Below are 19261 nucleotides of genomic sequence, written 5' to 3' on the forward strand. Positions count from 1 at the left end.
AACTGTTAGACAGTTTTGTATGCCCTTAGCTTCAATCCGATTTGATGTACTTTTGTTATTTAGTGGAAATAAATAAAATTGCATGTTTGATTCATGTTGTTTGGTTTAATTCTGTGTAAGACCCTAAAACTGGACACTTATAGACTCGTGTTAGTTTTAAATATTCACAGCCGTTGGATAAGTCTGGGGAGATTTATCCTGCCAAGGCTGATACTGGTGTGCCACCAAGTGTTGGGATGGCCTGTCTCAGCCACCAGGGTAAGACCAGAGGCACATGTAGTATGGGATTACTTGAATCCTTGAACCGGACCAGATTTCCAGTATTGCCCTGGACCTTGGAGACATATGGGCAAAATTGGAAAGTTACACATGACCCCTAGACTCGATTATGACATTTCACTAGGTGTCGGATCGGGTTGTCTTTGATATGTCAATTAGTGAGATCCTTAGATGGGGATCAAAACCTGGGTATGTTGGGACAGTCTGAGAATTCATCTGAGTGGGTGATCATAGTGACAGGATCAGCCCCTTTGTCGGACAAAGGGTAATGATCGAGAATGCACTCTCTCTGATGTAAACCAAATTGTCGGCAGTTGATTTCAATCGTTGGAATTTTGTTTTGCAAAATTAATATATTTATATATATATGTACGGTTTCGAATTGTTTGCAAATGGTTTTAATTCCCAGGATCCATGTGAGTGGAGAGTGCGGCACTGTTCCTTGCAGCCGAGGGAGAGGTCCTCTCTTGTCGGGCAGTGCTTGATCATTAAGGGCTGAGAGGTTAAGTGTAAGACCATTTAGGATAGTACCTGATGGGCTAATCTTGCACCTGCCCACAGTCCCTAGGTTTTTATAAGATGGCTTGGCCCAGGGACCACTTAATGTAAGTGTTGGGTCCATAGGGTCCATATGATGGGCTCAGGGGTTTACTGAGTTTTTCAGTGAATTCTGTTGGGCCTTATATTAAAGGTTGGGCCGAACCCATGTGGCTGGTGTGTAGATCAATGCTTGGGTCCCACGCCATACAAAGAAGCCCAACTGGGCAGCAGATTGGAAACTAGTTAAACACTGAACATATAATGGGCCAAAAGCCCATTTCGAGCTGGGCTGATATGATCACCCATCTATGGGGCGAATCTAAGATTAATGTTAGTAAAAGGATTGGGCCTTTAACCTTGTCCACTCCAGGAGACCAAATTCAAATTAGATTTGAATCTGGTAACCTCCTGATAAGATTAGGAGTAAACTAACTTAAGTTGCAGATAGATTAAGATAATCCCCTATCCAAATACAGATTTGGATTGGGATAACTCCTAATTAGGAGGTTTCTTAATCAAGAAGAAAAGAGGAGAAACCCAACATAAACATATCAGAATTCAAACCAGGGTTTGTGTGAAAGAAAACTCCCTGCGAATTGAGATTAGATCTCATTCATACTCCAGAGAGAAGAGAAGCAGTTCAGCCATCTTCCTCCCTGGATTTCTCCTCCTGCCGCCACCATTCCCTCTTGCAAGATTCGATCTTTGCAGCAATAGGAAGTCAAGAAATCAGTTCTTGACATCAGTCTTGCAGGAAAGACTGAAGAAGATTCGGTGTTTAGAGTTTCCAGAGGATTTTTGCAAAGGATCCAGTGTGTAGGACGCACCTTGCTGGTTCCGTTCCATCCACAAGTGTGTCATCTTCAGCAGGAGCGGATCTTGGTTTCTTCTTTGGGCGTGAACACCAACTTTGGGAGATACTGCTTCTCCGGATCAGGTATATTCCTCCCTTTTACCTTTTGGTTCAGATCTGGTTTGATTATGGTTCAAGTAAGATCCTTGAATATGGTATTCTAAATTTAGGAAATACGATTCCCAGTTGGAAGAAGGTAGGAAAATTTTTGAAATTCGCCCACCCATTCCGCAACCTTTTTGGCGTCCATTAGATGGATCCTACCATTCCTTCAAAAACAAATCTTGAGATCCTTAGGAATCTTAAAGATCTGTAAGATCCTTTGAGAAATTAGGTTGGGAAAAAAGTTGTCTGGTGGGGCTAAACTTGCAAGAAGAGGAAGTCCTTAGTATAGTGGAGGTCTTAGGTTGGGAAGTCAAGAATTGCCCTTTGGAATATCTAGGATTCCCCTTGGGTGGAAACCTTGGAAGCTTGTACTAGAAAGATTCACTAAAAAATTGGCACTTTGGAAGAGGGACTACATTTCTTTGGGTGGAAGGATTATTTTGATCAAAGCCACTTTGGACAATCTCCCCATCTACTTCTTATCTACTTTTCGTATTCCTATTAAAATTGTTGGGCAAATAGAGAAGCTAATGTGGGATTTCTTGTGGGAATTGGGAGACAGAAAGAAAGATCACTTGGTAAAATGAGAACATGTTAGTAGACCTAAAAAGAAGGGTGGGCTGGGGTTAGGTAACATAATCCAAAACAATTTAGCTCTCTAAGGAAAGTGCTTGTGGAGGTTTCCCCTAGAAAGAAACAAGCTCTGGCACAAGGTTATTGAAAGCATACATGGCTGGTTGGATAATGGTTGGGATGCAAAGGTAGCCCCAAATGCAAATCCTTCTGCTCCGTGGAAAGCAATTTCTGAGGTATATCCTTTTTTTTATTAACCTCATCTAGTATGAAGTGGGCAATGGATTAAAAGTAAATTTTGGGAGGACCTTTGGATTGGAATTTAACCAGTAAAGGTCCAATTTTCTGAGCTTTATGCACTCTCCAATTACAAATGTGAACCCATTTCTAAGTTTGTGAAATTCCCTACCTCGAGTTTAAATTGGGATTTTGGTTTTAAAAGGAGTCTAAGGGAATTGCAGTGTGAATCTCTCATCCCCCTCTTGGCCAAGCTTAACACTATTTTTTTGGATCGTTATGTAGAGGATAATAGGGTGTGCTTTATCTCTTAAAATGGATTTTTTTTTACTTATGCCTCCTTTAATTTCTTAATTCAGCCATCTACCTCGGGGGTGTCATTCCCGGTGAAAGAAGTGTGGAGCAAGCCAATCCATCCCAAAACCAAGGCCCTTTGCTGAGAAGTTTCCTTTGAAAGATTAATACCAATGACATTTTGTAGAAAAGAAGGCCAAATATGTTTTCTTCTCCTCACATGTGTTGCTTTCTTTTGTTACATATAAAAAAGTTATGGATATGCAAAAGAAAGAATGAAAAAAGAAAAAAAAAAGAAAGAAAGAAAGATCCTGTGAGGGTTGGTGAGTGTCGAAGCTCCTCTCCTCTAGGAGGGAAAGTGGGGGAGAGGGTTGCTGAGGGATTGGTTGGGACAAGGAAGGAAAACAAAAGAGAAGGAAGAAAAAAAAAAAACTATTCCCCATGTCTTTTTGTTGTGTCCTTTTGTGCTTTGTATTTGGGAGCATCTATGTTCTCTCCATGGGTGCAAGTGGACTCCTCCTTAGGATGTCGTGGGTCTCTTTGATCCAAACTTCTTGAGACAGCCATATAAAAGAGCGAGGATGATGTGGAAAGCTGTGCAAGCCGCCTTGATATGGACTATTTGGGAAGAAAGAAGTGGGAGGATCTTCAAGGATGAGTAGGATAGAAATGGAACTCTTGGACAGAATAAAAACAAAAGTTGCACATTGGATAAAGACTATGGAGGACTTCCAAATTCTCTCTAAATGATATTTTGAGGAAGTGGAAGGAAGTGGCATTGTTGGCTCAAAACAAGGAAAGAGTAATTATGGCGTGGAGACAACCAGCAACCAACTTTGTTAAACTTAATTTTGATAGGAGTTATATAGGCAATTAGACAAGAACTGGGGTGGGAGGGGTCTCTAGAGATTCAGAAGGAAGGGTGTGTTGGCTTTATACTCAGGACCTTTGGATAGTGATGATGCATTGGCAATAGAGCTATACTTCAGGGATTAAAATTTGCTAAGCAATTCGGTTTTCATAACCTGGAGGTGGCAGGGGACTCATAAGTGGTCATTTCGTGGACAAGTAGTACCCAAATCCCATGGATCTATAGGCACACAATCCAAGAAATAGAAAGTTTAACAAGGGAGATGAATGTTGTTTTTAGATGGGTGACTTGGTGAGAAGAACAAATGGGATGGCGGACACATTGTTGTAATCCCATGGATCTAGACAACAATTATTTTGGGCAAAACTCTTAAGTTATCTATTGGTGGAGAAGTTTCCACCTTGTTGTAATACCTCAATTGAAGTTAATAGAATCTTTATTTACTGATAAAAATAAAACAAAAAAGTTGATCTTCTCTTTTACCATCAAACACCATCCATCCTGTTGCCATCTGATACATAGTTTTTTTAGCTAACCAAAAATTATGGCCTCCTAAACAGAATCCTTCTTCATTCATAACTCAACCATAGTTGTCATGGCAACGGCTGGGAGACAAGACACCAATGGAGGATCACCTCGCTTTAAGTGTCTAGCACTCTAGCACTCTTACCTACCTATGTTTTGTCTGTCTTTAGGATACCAGTTAGGGAAGCTAGGAAGCTGGAGAATGTGATGAGAGATTTCTTATGGGAGCCGGGACAAGAAAAAAATGATCACTTGGTTAATTGGGAAATTGTGTGCGGAAGTAAAGAAGAGGGGGTTTGGGACTTGGGAGGGTGACTGGAAAAAATCAAGCTCTGTTAGGGAAATGGTTGTGGCGATGGCCATTGGAAAGTGAGAGGTTGTGGCATGAGGTGATGGGAAGCACTCATGGGAGTTCAGAGAATGGATGGGATGCTGGTGTATCAAGGCAGGCTAACCTAGCAGCACCTTGGAAGGCCATTCACGACACCCTCAATTCCTCAAATTTATTAGGTATGAAGTTTGTTCTAGCAACGCTATTCGTTTTGGGGAGGATATCTAGGTAGGAGACACCCCTTTAAAGGACCTCTTCTCTTTGCTATTTTCTGTTTCTTTGTATAAAAAGGAGGTGGTCTCAAAATTTGTCTCACCACTAGAACACCCTTAGCTCCTAATTGGGATTTTGGGTTTCGTAGAGGACTAAGGGATGATGAAATTGAACCTCTCTCTGTCTTGCTATGTTGTCTTAATCAAGTTTGCTTGGATCCCTCCAAGCCAGATAAAAGATTGTGGACTCCTAGACCCAATGGAACCTTTACTTGTGCTTCTTTCTTCAAGTCCATCTCTCAACATTCTACCCAACAACCCTTTCTGTCAAAGGAAATTTGGTGCAGGCCAATTCCCCTAAAGATTATGGCGTTTTGTTGGGAAGTATTCCATGGGAAAGTAAACGCTCTAGATAACCTACAAAAGAGAAGACCTTTCCTCTGTATTTCTCCCAAATGGTGTATCCTCTGTAGAGCTCACGGTGAGGATTGTTACCACCTACTAATATCTTGTCCCTTTTCTACAGACCTTTGGGCTTGGCTACTTTCGTTGTTTGGGAGTAGTTGGAGTCTACCAACAGAAGTTCGCATGCTCTTCAACCATTCTACTTTCTTTTGGCCTACAAAAAGAGGGAGACTTATGTGGAGATGTGCTCGCGCTACCTTGATTTGGACTCCTTGGGAAGAAAGGAATGCTGGAATTTTTCAAGAAAAGTAAAGGAGCAGTCAGGAATTGAAAGACTGTGTGTTGAATAGGGCAATACCTTGACTGAAGACTTTGGGAATCTTTCATCAATTCTCTTTTAATGACCTTTGGAGAAATTGGTCAGCAGTAGCGAGGTGTTCACCCCTAAAGGACAAATCAATTACAAGTTGGGCTCCTCCATTTGAAGGCTCATTGAAGCTGAACTTTGATGGAAGTAGCATGGGTAATCCAGGATTATCCAGAATGGGGGGTGCTTTGAGAAATGAGAAGGAAGAGATTCTATTGCTCTACTCAGGTCCCTTAGGAGTTGAGGGTACAGCAACTAATAATTGAAGGGGATTCCAAAGTGGTGGTGGGTTGACCGAAAAATCCTGAAGATGCTATATGGCGCTACAAGAATGAAATGAAGAAATTTAGTTGGTTGACAAGGAATATGTTGGTCACTGTACAATGAATGGGGAGATCAGCAAATATTTTGTCAGATGTGTTAGCCAAGCAAGGGGTAAATAGGGAAGAATTGTTTTGGGCCCAGTTGTGATTCTTGTATTTCTTTCCTAGTTTACTTGTAAGATTCAAGGAGGGGCTGCAGCTTGCGCCTCTCCCTGAGATGTTGTATGAATTCACAACTCTAAATCAGCTTATGAATTAATAAATTTATTATTATTCATCAAATATATATATATATATATATATATATATTCATTAGCAAAACGTTCAATAAAATTTCATTGAAAACAATAAGGACAAATGACTATTACAAGAATCCCATAAGGAAGCGTGAGGTGCAGCCTCACTCTTTTAAGAAAAAACAGCACAAAAATTACAAATGAACCCAATACAACTATTTTCATAAAGAGACCCTGGAATATTGCTGAAAGAGATCCTTGTGATAGGAGAATCAAAAGGGAATAGAGTTCATGCAAGCAGGTCAGTGGAGGAGATCCTTGAAGATAGAAGCAAAAAAATTCCTGTTCGAAGAGATGAGAATCAAGGGGAAGGTAAGCCTGAAGGTAAGGGAAGCGAAAAAGGGTACAATATTGTTGGAAGGATTAGAAGTGATCGAGTGGCTAAGAGAGTTCATAGCTGGAGCCTGTTCAAAAGGTAAGTAGATAAACTGGCAGGATTTTAGTACATTAGAAGGGAGAAGATATGTTGTTGAATGTAAGAGGAATAGAAAAGGCTTCTTCATAGCTTTGGCTGAATTTTTTGGTAAGGGACGAAGGCAATTGGTGTGTCTACCAGTAGGAAAACAGAGCCAAGGATGGGGGGAAGTTGACTGGTTGCAAAAGAGTAGCAAATGATAAAAAAGCCTCCATAAGGGAGGAGAAGGCATATCTCAACAACAGCAGGGTAGAACAAGGGCCAGTGGTCATGGCAAAAACAAAAGGCCAATGCAGAATGGTGGGAGGTCTAGAGAGAGAAGAGTGGGATAGTAAGTTTGTGATACAAGCCAAGGAAAAGGTTAATGATTAGAGGAGGGTAGCTGACTTACTGGCAACCAGGTTGAAGCTGAAGAGTGTTTTCATAGTAACCCCCTTCGATAACTGTAAAGCCCTTCTAGATCCAGTAGAGAATGAATTGGAAATATCAGTTATCAATATTCAGGCTGATTTCGGACCATTCACAGTCTAAATGGAATCCAACATCCAACTCCAAGGATTTATTTGTCGAAGATGGTGTGGTGGTGCGTGTAATAGGCTTGCCATTTCATCTGTGGAAATAAGAAGTAGCAGAGTCTATAGCAGTATTGTGTGGAGGAATCTTGAAAGGAGCTTTCTGGGGTGATCTTTATTCAGTAGCAATCCTGCTAAGTGGTGTGAAGCCAGAAGACATTCCACGAAAGGAAAAGGTACGAACATATGAGAGTTTTGTCTCTGTGTGGCTAGCATCCTCTATTGAAGCAGGGTTGTGGAAGGAGGCTCGTATGGTAGGAGGGGAGAAGGAGGAAGAAGAAGCATTACGTGGACTTGTGAGATTGGTTAATTCAAATGGGAAGGAATGTTTCACTAAAAAGGGCCAACAAATTCTGGGAAGCCAAAAAGCTTTGGGGCAGATGGAAGGTCAAACCTGTAGAAAGCAAGAAAAGGCTATGACAAATGGCAGATCTTTTGCGCAGGTGGTGTCAGGGGAAATAGACAAAAATATACCAGTGTCTAATGGGAGAGGGCTGAACCAGCAACCTCAGACAGGGAGGGTTGCTGGTTCGACCATTAAAACAGCGGGGTGTGACTTGTTAAGAGGTCACGTGGGAGGAAAAGACTTAGAAAATGGGCCCAATCGAGTGGAGAGGGACAAGAATCGGCCGTGAGGATGGATGCGGGTACTCCAGTGTCGGAAACACAGAGAAAGGTATTCCAAGTGGGTAGGTCGTCAGGAAGTGATTCTTTCACCATGTCTACTTCACAACCTTGTCCAAAAAGGGGAACGGCTTTAAAACCATTTGTCGACTGTCAGCAAGTCATTTCCAGTGATTCTAGTCCTACCCCCGTTCTTTCAGGTATGGGTGTCAATTCTGTTTTAGGTACCGACTTGTTTGCTATGCCTGTGACAGATATCCCAGCTTCCCATCCAGGAGTTTCTGATGCAAGAGAGAGGGTGATAGTGAAAGGAGGAGAGAGGGTGTTGGAAGGAAGCAGTAAGGGGGAGGCGGATAGAATTTGGGAGATGATCTGTACAATGATGGAGGAACAAAATAAAAAGGAAGGACTCATAGAAAGATGTTGTAGCCAAAATAAGTGTGAGAAGGGTAAAATTCTTTCTCAAACATTGGCTAGAAAGGATGGAGAAATTGGGAAAGGGGGGGGAAAGAAGAACAAATAAGAAAAAAAGATCTAAAGTGGAAAGGATAATCCCATACATTGAGGGAGATTTAGAATTTAGTGGTAGAGGAGATAGGAGGAAGGGCCTAAAATGAGGAGATTATGGCCTTTTCATGGGTGTTTTTGCTATTTTGTCTCGAAGAAAATTATTAGCTAGAATGTAAGAGGGTTAGGGAGTGCAAGAAAGAGAAGGGTGATCAAAGACCTACTCCAAAGGGAAAAACCCGATATTGTGCTGTTACAAGAATCCAAAATGATGGAATTAGATGGGAGATGGGTGAGGAGTTTTTGGAGGTCTAGAGGATTAGGTTGGAGCTCGTCTCCTTCTTGGGGAGCCTCGGGGGGGATCGTAACACTGTGGAGGGAGGATGTGGTGGAAGTAGTGGAAGAATTGATAGGCATATTCTCAGTTTCCATTAAGTGTAAGAATGTAGAGAATGGGTGTGTATGGGTCTTAACCAATGTTTATGGCCCTAATTCCTATAGAGAGAGGAATGAGATGTGGGAGGAACTGTATGCAATCAAGGGGCTATGGTATGGTCCTTGGTGCCTGGGCGGGGATTTTAATGTCATTAGATTCTCTGATGAAACCAGTAATCCCCAACAGGTAATTTCAACAAGCATGAGGAAATTTAATGGTTTTATTGAAGAATGTGAAGTGAAGGAAATACCTCTGCTGCAAGCCAGTTACACTTGGTCCAACCTTCAGGTAACTCCTTTGTGTTCAAAGCTAAAGGAAATACCTCTGCTGCAAGCCAGTTACACTTGGTCCAACCTTCAGGTAACTCCTTTGTGTTCGAAGCTGGACAGATTCTTATTTAACCTTGTCTAGGAGAATAGTTTGCAAAACTTGGTTGCTAGAGCATTACCCAGAGTCACCTCCGATCACTGTCCTATCCAGATAGGTACTGAGTCATTTTCTATAGGACCCAAACCTTTTAAATTCGAAAATATGTGGCTCACCCATCCAGATTTTGTGAAAAACGTTTCATAAGAAATTAAAAAGGTTGAGAGCCAAAATAAAAGAGTGGAATAGAAATCATTTTGGTAGAATTGAAGAGAAAAAATTGTACCTAATCTCTCGAATAGAAAACATGGATGTAAAGGAACTGCAAAATGGGTTGACCGAGGAGGACAGAGTGTTAAGGAGACAATTGAAAAAGTATTTGGAAGAGGTGTTACTGAAGGAAGAAATCAGTTGGAGACAAAGAAAGAATCTTGTCGTGGAAGGTGATTACCAACCAGGATCTTGTGACCAAGCTAGAGATAGGAGAGGAGGTGATTACCAACCAGGATGACATAGCCAGAAAATTTGTGGACCACTTCAAATCGATTTATAGAAGACCTTTGAGTGAGAGACCAGTCGTGGAAGGGGTGGAATGGCCAAGAATTGATGATGGAGTGGCAAAGTGGCTGGAAAGGGATTTTGAGGAAGAAGAGATTAAGAAAGTTGTGTCTTTCTAATGGATAGATCCAAGGCTCCACATCCAGATGACTTTACAAAGGGTTTTTATCAAGACTGTATGGAGGTGTTGAAAGAGGATTTAGTTGAAGTCTTTAAGGAGTTTGCAGGCAATCACATTATAAGCCCTGGAATTAATGCCACCTTTTTGGCCTTGATACCTAAGAAGAATGATGCCAACTACCCAAAAGATTATAAGCCTATTAGTCTGGTAACAAGCATCTATAAAATTCTGGCTAAAGTGCTCTCGTTGAGGATCAAAACAGTCCTCCCTTCTATCATTAGTGAAACCCAGGGGGCTTTCATTCAAGGGCAACAAATAACAGATCAGATCTTAATTGCGAATGAGTGTGTGGAGGAAATGAAATGGTCTAGGAAGAGAGGTTTCATTTGTAAATTGGATCTTGAAAAGGCCTATAATTTGGTGGACTGGGAGTTTCTATTAGAGGTTATGTGAAACTGTAGATTTGGGGACAAGTGGTGTAGTTGGATTTTTTGGTGTATCAATACTTGTCACTACTCTATTCTAGTAAATAGTATGGTGAGGGATTTTTTTCCAGCTTGCAGGGGTGTCAGGCAAGGGGATCCACTCTCACCCTTCCTTTTTACCTTAGTAGCTGAGGTGATTAGTAGGGTCATTACTAAGGCTGACAGTGAAGATGCCATTAGGGGTTGGAGAATAGAGAGACACCAAGTCCCCGTCACCCACCTTCAATTTGCAGATGACCTAATGATCTTTTGTGAAGGAGGTTTTAGCGAAAAGGTAGCAAACCTAAAGGAGCTAATCAAGGAATTTGAAAGTATTTCTAATTTGAGAATAAATTTGGAGAAGAGCTGCATAGCGGGTATAAATTTGGAGATAGGGGAGGTCGAGGCTATCGCGGAGTGTCGAGTGTTCCACCTCTGCTTAGCCTATGTCATACTTAGGGCTTCCTTTAGGGGCAAATCCTAGGGAGAGTAGATTTTGGACCCTAGTGATAGAAAAGTTTGAGAAGAGATTAGCCTCATGGAAGAGAAATTATGTATCTTTAGGAGGGAGAATTACCCTAATAAGAGCTACCTTGGCTAACTTACCTACCTTTTTTTTTGTCTGTTTTTAGGATACCAGTTAGGGAAGTTAGGAAACTGGAGAAGTTGATGAGAGATTTCTTATAGGAGCCAGGACAAGAAAAAAATGATCACTTGGTTAATTGGGAAATTGTGTGCAGAAATAAAGAAGAGGGGGGTTTGGGACTTGGGAGGGTAACTAGAAAAAATCAAACTATGTTAGGGAAATGGTTGGCGATGGCCATTGGAAAGAGAGAGATTGTGGCATGAGGTGGTGGAAAGCATTCATGGGAGGTTAGAGAATGGATGGGATGCTGGTGTATCAAGGCAAACTAACCTAGTAGCACCTTGGAAGGCCATTCACAACACCCTTCCTCAATTCCTCAATTTTATCAGGTATGAAGTTTGTTCTGGCAACACTGTTCATTTTTGGGAGGATATTTGGGTAAGAGACACACCTTTAAAGGATTTGTTCCATTCGCTATTTTCTGTTTCTTTGTACAAAAAAGAGGTTGTCTCAAAATTTGTCTCACCTATGGGAACACCCTTAGATCCTACTTGGGATTTTGGGTTTCGTAGAGGACTTAGGGATGATGAAATTGATTCTCTTTCTGCTATGCTCGGTTGTCTTAATCAGGTTTGTTTGGATCCCTTCAAGCCAGATAAGAGGGTTTGGACTCCTAGACCCAATGGAACCTTCACTTGTGCTTCTTTCTTCAAGTCCATCTCTCAACTTTCTACTCACCAACCCTTTCCGTCAAAAGAAATTTGGTGCAGGCCAGTTCCCCAAAAAATTATGGTGTTTTGTTGGGAAGTATTCCATGGGAAAGGAAACACTCTAGATAACCTACAAAAGAGAAGACCTTTCCTCTGTATTTCTCCTAATTGGTGTATCCTCTATAGAGCTCACGGTGAGGATTGTTACCACCTATTAATATCTTGTCCCTTTTCTGCAGACCTTTGGGCTTGGCTACTTTCGTTGTTTGGGAGTAGTTGGAGTCTACCAGTAGAAGTTCACAAGTTCTTCAACCATTCTACCTTTTATTGGCCTACAAAAATAGGGAGAATTATGTGGAGATGTGCTCGTGTTACCTTGATTTGGACTCTTTGGGAAGAAAGGAATGTTAGAATTTTTCAAAAAAGGAAAGGAGCAGTCAGGAATTGAAAGACTGTGTGTTAAATAGGGCAATACCTTGGCTGAAGACCTTGGAAATCTTTAATCAATTCTCCTTTAATGACTTTTGGAGAAGTTGGTCAGCAGTAGCGAGGTGTTCATCCCTAAAGGACAAATCAATTACAAGCTGGTCTCCTCCATCCGAAAACTCACTGAAGTTGAACTTTGACGGAAGTAGCATGGGTAATCCAGGATTATCCGGAACGGGGGGTGTTTTGAGAAATGAGAAGGGAGAGATTTTGTTGCTCTACTCAGGTCCCTTGGGAATTGGGGACTCCATCAGGGCAGAACTTTTAGCTGCTATACAAGGGGTGCAATTTGCAAATCAGATGGGGGTACAACACCTAACAATCGAGGGGGATTCCAAAGTGGTGGTGGGTTGGTTGAAAAATCCTGAAGAGGCTATGTGGCGTTATAAGAAGGAAATAAAGAAATTTAGTTGGTTGACAAGGAATATGTTGGTCACTGTAAAGTGGATGGGGAGATCAGCAAATACTTTATCAGATGTGTTAGCTAAGCAAGGGGTAAATAGGGAAGAATTGTTTTGGGCTCAGTTGTGATTCTTGCTTTTCTTTCCTAGTTTACTTGTAAGATTCAAGGAGGGGCTGCAGCTCGCACCTCTCCTTGGGATGTTGTATGAACTCACTCTAAACTATTTGATAAAGAAAACAAGCTTGAACAAAGTATGGGTTTCCCTATATAAGAATATAAACTATGTTTACTAAAACCCCTTAATTACATTCCTTAGAGGAAATACCCTTTGATTTCAATTTTATGTGAAAGAAATATTTTGCAAGGGTTAGACCCAATGACAAGTATAAGCAGGCCCATCAACTTGGGCTCTCAATAGGTTATACCAATGAGTGGGCCCCACAATCAATGGATATGTCATGGGACCCAACCACTATGGGGTTATATATTGGGTATTTATGTATTTTAAACTTGCCTATCTTAATAGTGGGTTCCAATCAATGGGACCCACTATGTTGATTTAATAGTGGCCTTGCTGATAAGTGGGACCCACTATACTAACTAGATAGTGCACATTGCCCAGGCCCACTTTGATATTTTAAACTTAATTATTTTAACAGTGGGCCCTACTAATAAATGGGACCCACTATGGGTATTTGATAGTGGCATGGCCCACTTTGGTATTTTAAACTTGATTATTTTAACAGTGAGACCCACTGATAAGTGGGGCCCACTATGTTGATTTGATAGTGGGTGTGGCCCACTTTAATGTTTTAAACTTGAATATTTTAACAGCTATGTTATTTACATATTAGAATTTTGTAAAACAGCTATATGGTGGGATAATTATGGAGATTGCATGTCAAAGTTAAAAGAAATTGGCAATCCATATTCTTAGTTTGACATGGAATTCTAGGGCTTGTGAACAGAATTGGACTACACTTAAGCAAGTAATGTGCCTATTCTTAATTTCTATTATTATTTAGTAGATTGGATTTTATGTTAGGGAGTAGATAAGAATTTATATAATTCTTGATTTTAAATGTTTTTAGATACATTCAAAAAGGAGAAATCATTTGGAAGAAAAGAGGCTGAGAGATTTAGTATTTGTTAAATACAATCACTAACTTCAAATCTGTCATGAGAGCTTGATCCAATTTGCCGATGAGACATGGAGTTAGATGATGATACTGAAAAGGAGGATCATTCCCTTTCTGATGATTCCACATGGATGGACATGGGAGAGTGCTTTACTAAAGTTGAAGGAATTATAAATAAATGAAGCATGGTAGGTTTCATTTTATTACCTTTATAATTTATAACTTTATGTTTTATTTAAATAATTATAATTTATTTTACCTTTAGGTCCTAGGGATCTACACAAGAGGATAAGAAAAAGGGACAACCTAACTTCAAGATGAAGAAGAGGAAGAACGTGTTTCTTCACCAGATGAAGGAGCAAGAAGATGAAGACAACATTTAGCTTGATGATGATGATGATATATTTTGATAGATGATAGCTAAGTTTTTTTTTTTCACATTTTGATTACAAAGGAGATTTACTAGGGGCATATGATATATTTATACGGTGCTATTGGCTATCTTTTTGTATACTTTGTATAAGGGAACTAAATAGGATATTATGTTGCCCCAAAGTTGTCTTTTTTGTTGAGCCTTGAGGCCATGAAGATATGAACATAAAGCCATGTAGAGCCCATATTATATGATCATATCAAATAGCAATACAATGAAAGATCTGGTTTTTTTATTGCTCAAATTGAAGTTGAACTTGATCATACTATGGCATTTTTTTTATATTAATCACTACCTGACACCCCTTTACTCTTTTAAGTGAACAGTACAACATCAAATCAACAGCTCTTTTCTTTGATAATAGCGGGATTCGGAACCACACCACCACTGGGGCAATTCATCCAACGGACCAACATTAAATTATGAATTTCAATTATAGTATGAAAGCACTGTAATTGCTAGACTCACTATTACCACTACCTATTTATATTATGTCTATAGGCTGAAAATTAGTACAAAGTCATTTTTTCTATTTTTTGAGAGGTTTAGGGATTTTTGACAATTTTTAGAAAAATGAGAAAAAAAATCTTAGGATTTACAATACGATTATGATTTTCAGAACATTCACTCAGTCCTTTTTGATGAATGATTGTACATAAAAGGATATTAGTAAGGTAGTATGAACTGGGGTGGTGCCATTTATCATTGTATAAAATCATATTATGTACTGCTTGTACATGACCTATGTAAATTCTGTTTTTAAGCAATAAAATTTCTGTTGCTGATTAAAAATAATAAAATAGACATTATTAAACTAAATTATTCATTTTGTGGATTTATATATGAAATAGTGGTTCAGACTTAAAAGAAGAGCTTGTAGGTTGTAGCATTAGGATTAGGCAATGAGAAGAGAAGTAGAAGAAGAAGAGCAAGGAGAGAAGAAAAAGGATCCAAACAATCAGAGAAAATAAAATCCAACTTTAGCCCAGCCAACCCATATTTCTAGATTTACTAATGTTGGGTACAAATACTAAAGTGCCCCTAATTAAGTATGGAACACACAACTTAAAGATAAACAAAAAGGGCATTACACTTAATAATAAAAGAGAAAAAGATTATAAAGGGCCTATATAAGTAGGCTACTAACAAAAATTCCTTTATATTATTATTTTGCAGTGTTTTAAAAGCACAAGGTGCAAAAAAAAACGCAAGGGTCAATTTGCGCCTGAGGCACATGCCTTTTAAGTAAGGCACAAAATTACAAAAAAAAATAAAGCTAAAAAATAAAAAAAAAAAGTCAGAAATTTCAAAAAAATGCCAAAATTTAAAAAAAAAATGCAAAAAAATAAAAAAGTATTAAACATAATGTTCATAAAAAATATAAACTTAAATTTTAAAATAAATGTTTTAAAAAACCTATTATCTAAAATTAAAATACATAAACATAACATGTAAAGCGTATTCAAATGAAAATTTAAAAATATAAACAAACATATAAAGCATTTTCAAGCATATAAAACCCACAATCTCTTTTTTTCTTAATTGCATTGCTTCAAGTAGCTAATGTGATGTAAAACATATTGCATTCTTGATTCTATGAGTCGCCTTTGAACCACACCCCTCGAGGCAAGCCCGAACAAGTCCATGTTAGGGTCCGAAATTCTTATTTCTCACATAAAAAATAATGATTTTATAACTTTCATTGCCTTTTAAGAAGATATTTTATTGCAATGAATGAATGAACAACATTAGCAAATAGGGGGTTCTACTCTGCTCCAGTTCACATACCCCAAAATGTGTCTCACCTATGTGCCTAGGCACGCCTTTTTAAACCACTGTTATTTTGGTATTGGTATTTGTTAGGACTCAATCAACAAAAATGTTAGTATATGCAGTCTGGAACCCTTGAAGGCTTCAAAACCTAACTGATAACCAAGGAAGAACTTAAAATTTTCTCCAATCAATACATATTCTTCTTTTTTTCTTTTGATAAATCACGTATTCTTCTTCTTCTTCCAACCCTTCTTTTCTTCTTTTCTTAGGATAAAAGGAGAAGCATGCTCCTATATTTTCTGATTTTTCTATTCTTTCTTCTTTTTATTCTCATGAATATGTTAGTTCTCTATGTTTTAATGTGAAGTTCATCATTTTTACGAAGACTACAGATAATTACTAGTAAAACGTAGTTACTGGTTGTTATGGAACCTAGGGAATTACCCTAGGATTTATAATTTTTATTAAAAAAAAAATCCATTGCCTAGGTGATGCTAGGCACTCCCTGTTGCCTAGTCTCGCCCTGGTGTCTTGAAAAATATGAACTTAAGTACTTAACTATACAATCAATTTACAGTATCCAAGAAGCTAAACAACTAACTTACACCCTTAATCCACTAATAGTCTAATAAACGTAACTTCACATTAACCCACTAATCCACTAACTACTAGGTAGGTAACGAAAGCAAACAAGAAAAAAGAGATGCAATGAAAACTTGGTTCTCATCTCTAATATGGTGAGTTTAAACTTTTATATAAACACAGACATACAATTTACAGATGAATAAGTCTCTGATAGATTCTCTATAGACTATTATTCTTTACACACCAATCAGAAAGCAAAAAGAGGTAAACAGTGCCTTCTATTGTCAAACACGTTTCTTTCATTGAAGATAGAAAACACACCTGTTGAGCCCTAGTTCTGCCCTGCCTCTCGGCGGCACATTTCTCCAATGAAGCCTTCAGAGAAGCCTCAAGCTCTCTAATTCTGCGATTCAAATCTCTCGATTTCCTCCTGAAAAGCAAGACTTGCGATACCAGGAGACAATACAAGGTTTATGCATTATTACTGATGCATAAGGAGCTAATGATAAGACTGAGCTTAACAGACGAAGAAAAGCATTAACCCCAAAAAGGAAAGGGGGGTTACCAGAAATAGTTGCGGAAGCCGAAAACGCTGTAGCTACAATGGCGAATGCAACTCTTAACCATTTCGTATTTTCCGTGACCGCCATGACCGGGGACATCTCAAAACCCTAAGCACAGCTTCGCTCGCTTCTTCTTCAGTTCTTTGTTCGAGACCGCTGCAGTTCGTGCAGAGGAAAAACATGGAACGACAGCATCATTGTTTAGAGTTCGATCTTCGAACTTCGAACAGGAGACATGTTTTGTACGCGCTGGAATTGGACCGAGATGTAGTTGGGCTAGGCCCAACTCGGCATATTTGATGCTTAGTCCAAAGGCCAAAGTCCAAACATAATATGGGCTTAATGACAACAATAAGCCGTGCCGAACTCGACACACTTGACGCTATTTTATTCAAATTCACTTTTCAGTCTAGTGGTTGGTCCAGTAAAGGACCGTTTGTAACGGATAAGTTGTTGAATTGAAAAGCTTGTTGCATTAGGTTCCTTAGTCTCAGTTTGGAAGGAGTACAAATACAAATATTGTATTTGTATTTTATATTATTTTATATTATAAAATAAAATAATATTGTATATTATTTTGGTTAAATAATCTTGTATTTTATATTATTTTGTATGTATTTATATTGTATATATTTGTATTTGTATTCTTTTCAAACTAAGCCTTAATGGCTGGAAGTAAAGTTGGTTAAATCATTATACTTTTAAAAAAATTATTATTTAATTATTTTACCAACTAACAAACAAAGTAATAAGGCCAGTTCGCTTTTCGGTAAGTTACTTACCCAGGTAACTTGGGTAAGTTTTTCCTAGGAAACACTTACCTGGGTAATTGCATTTACCCATGTTCTTTTATTTCTCATGTAAATAAGAATATGACCATTTTATCCATAAAGACCCCTTATTAAAAGGGGCATTTTTGTCTCATTCAAGTGTTGACAACTTTCCCCTAGGTGGGAAAGTTATTTACCCACCTACGAGATGGGTGATACCCAGGAAAATAAACTTTCCCTAGTCCCCACATAAATATGAAAAAAGAACATGGGATTTTTGGTCAGTGGGAACCAAAATCCTATTGATCAACATTCCCCCCTCTCAAAATCCGAAAAAATAACGCCCCCTAAGTGTTTCAATTCAGCAACTTCAGTCGTTATGTAATGGCCCTGCCCTTATCTTAAGGTTATGTTTGATTTCATAGAAAATAAAATAAATAAGAAGTTGAGGAAAAGTTCTTAAGGAAGGGTGCAAAACGTGATTTGATGCATACATGCACTTCATCTCACTTTTCCTATCAAAGGATAGGAGTTTGCAAAAACCCTAAAAATGAAGGAAAACATGCAACCTTATCAGTTTGTACCTAAACTTTTAGGGTAGTGTCAAGTTAGTACCCGAACTTTACAATGTATCACTGCAGTACTCAAACTTTTTAAGTGCCGAAATTACCCATTTTAAACCCTTATTGATTTAGACCGAGAACCTCTATTAACAACAAACACCAAAGGTCATATTCAAAGTTGCAACGTTCTTTGCCGATGAGTTCATCTTGGAAATCATTATCGGAGAGAAATTACCCTTTTTAAACCCGTAATGTATTCTCTGTCGGCCAGCGGTCCATTTTATCAGAAAAGTACAAAGTCTTGTTACTGGAACGAGGGGGCATAGCTATGGAGCCCCAAACCTAATGACCCAAGAAGGGTTCTTGTCCGCACTCGCCCAGGTCAACGTCCACGAATCCCCTGTTCAGACTTTCACTTCTGAAGACGGTGTGCCTAATGCCAAAGGCAGAGTTATTGGGGGAGCAGTGCCATTAACGTCGGCTTCTACAGCCAAGCAGAGGCATAATGCCCCACCAGAGACATATCGATGTAGAGACACAGCGCCAGTGCAGATACAACACCCAATCATTGGAACAAAATCAGTGGTTCCACACTTCCACCTTTGACAACTCCGGCCAAAGACATAGTGTCGCAGATTTACTAGACTACGCTATTCCCACTATTTAACTAAAAGCCAAGGTTTAACTCCAAGTATGGTCGTTGTCAATTACTGCCCTGCTCAGTTAGATATAAAATCGACAATGATACAATTGGGTCTTCTATTCATCCTATGTCGAAGCTGGTTATGAGTTGTGATGTTACCTGATGGAGCACGAATTGGATTTTCCCTTCTAGAGGATGACTTGGAGCACAAATTGGATGCTCCCTTCCGCCCTCATCAATTGCCCCCCACTCCCGATCTAAAAGTAGCTCGGTGAAGGGAGTAGATCGCTCCTTTTGGTCCAGAATGATTGATTCGATAAGCTTGTAGTTGTA

At 39.2% G+C, this 19261-nt stretch overlaps 1 protein-coding gene across 2 annotated transcripts in view; it reads right to left on the reverse strand.

Annotated features, from left to right (window-relative positions):
* Positions 1 to 17276, reverse strand: part of LOC148871436 (tRNA-thr(GGU) m(6)t(6)A37 methyltransferase) — a 91923-nt gene extending 74647 nt beyond the window's left edge. The window contains exons 1-2 of one of the 2 annotated variants that reach the window (XM_088970654.1): positions 16955 to 17276; positions 16711 to 16832 (exon numbers count right to left, since the gene is read on the reverse strand). In XM_088970654.1, coding sequence (XP_088826780.1) covers positions 16711 to 16832; positions 16955 to 17051 — 219 coding nt within the window. In that variant the 5' untranslated portion in view covers positions 17052 to 17276. The remainder of the gene's footprint in view (positions 1 to 16710; positions 16833 to 16954) is intronic. The other variant, XM_088970655.1, reaches the window with a different exon arrangement.
* Between the last annotated feature and the right edge of the window lie 1985 nt (positions 17277 to 19261).

The sequence above is a fragment of the Nelumbo lutea genome, chromosome 2 (assembly GCF_056320005.1).
Source record: "Nelumbo lutea isolate HS-2025 chromosome 2, American lotus-T2T, whole genome shotgun sequence".
NCBI lineage: Eukaryota > Viridiplantae > Streptophyta > Magnoliopsida > Proteales > Nelumbonaceae > Nelumbo > Nelumbo lutea.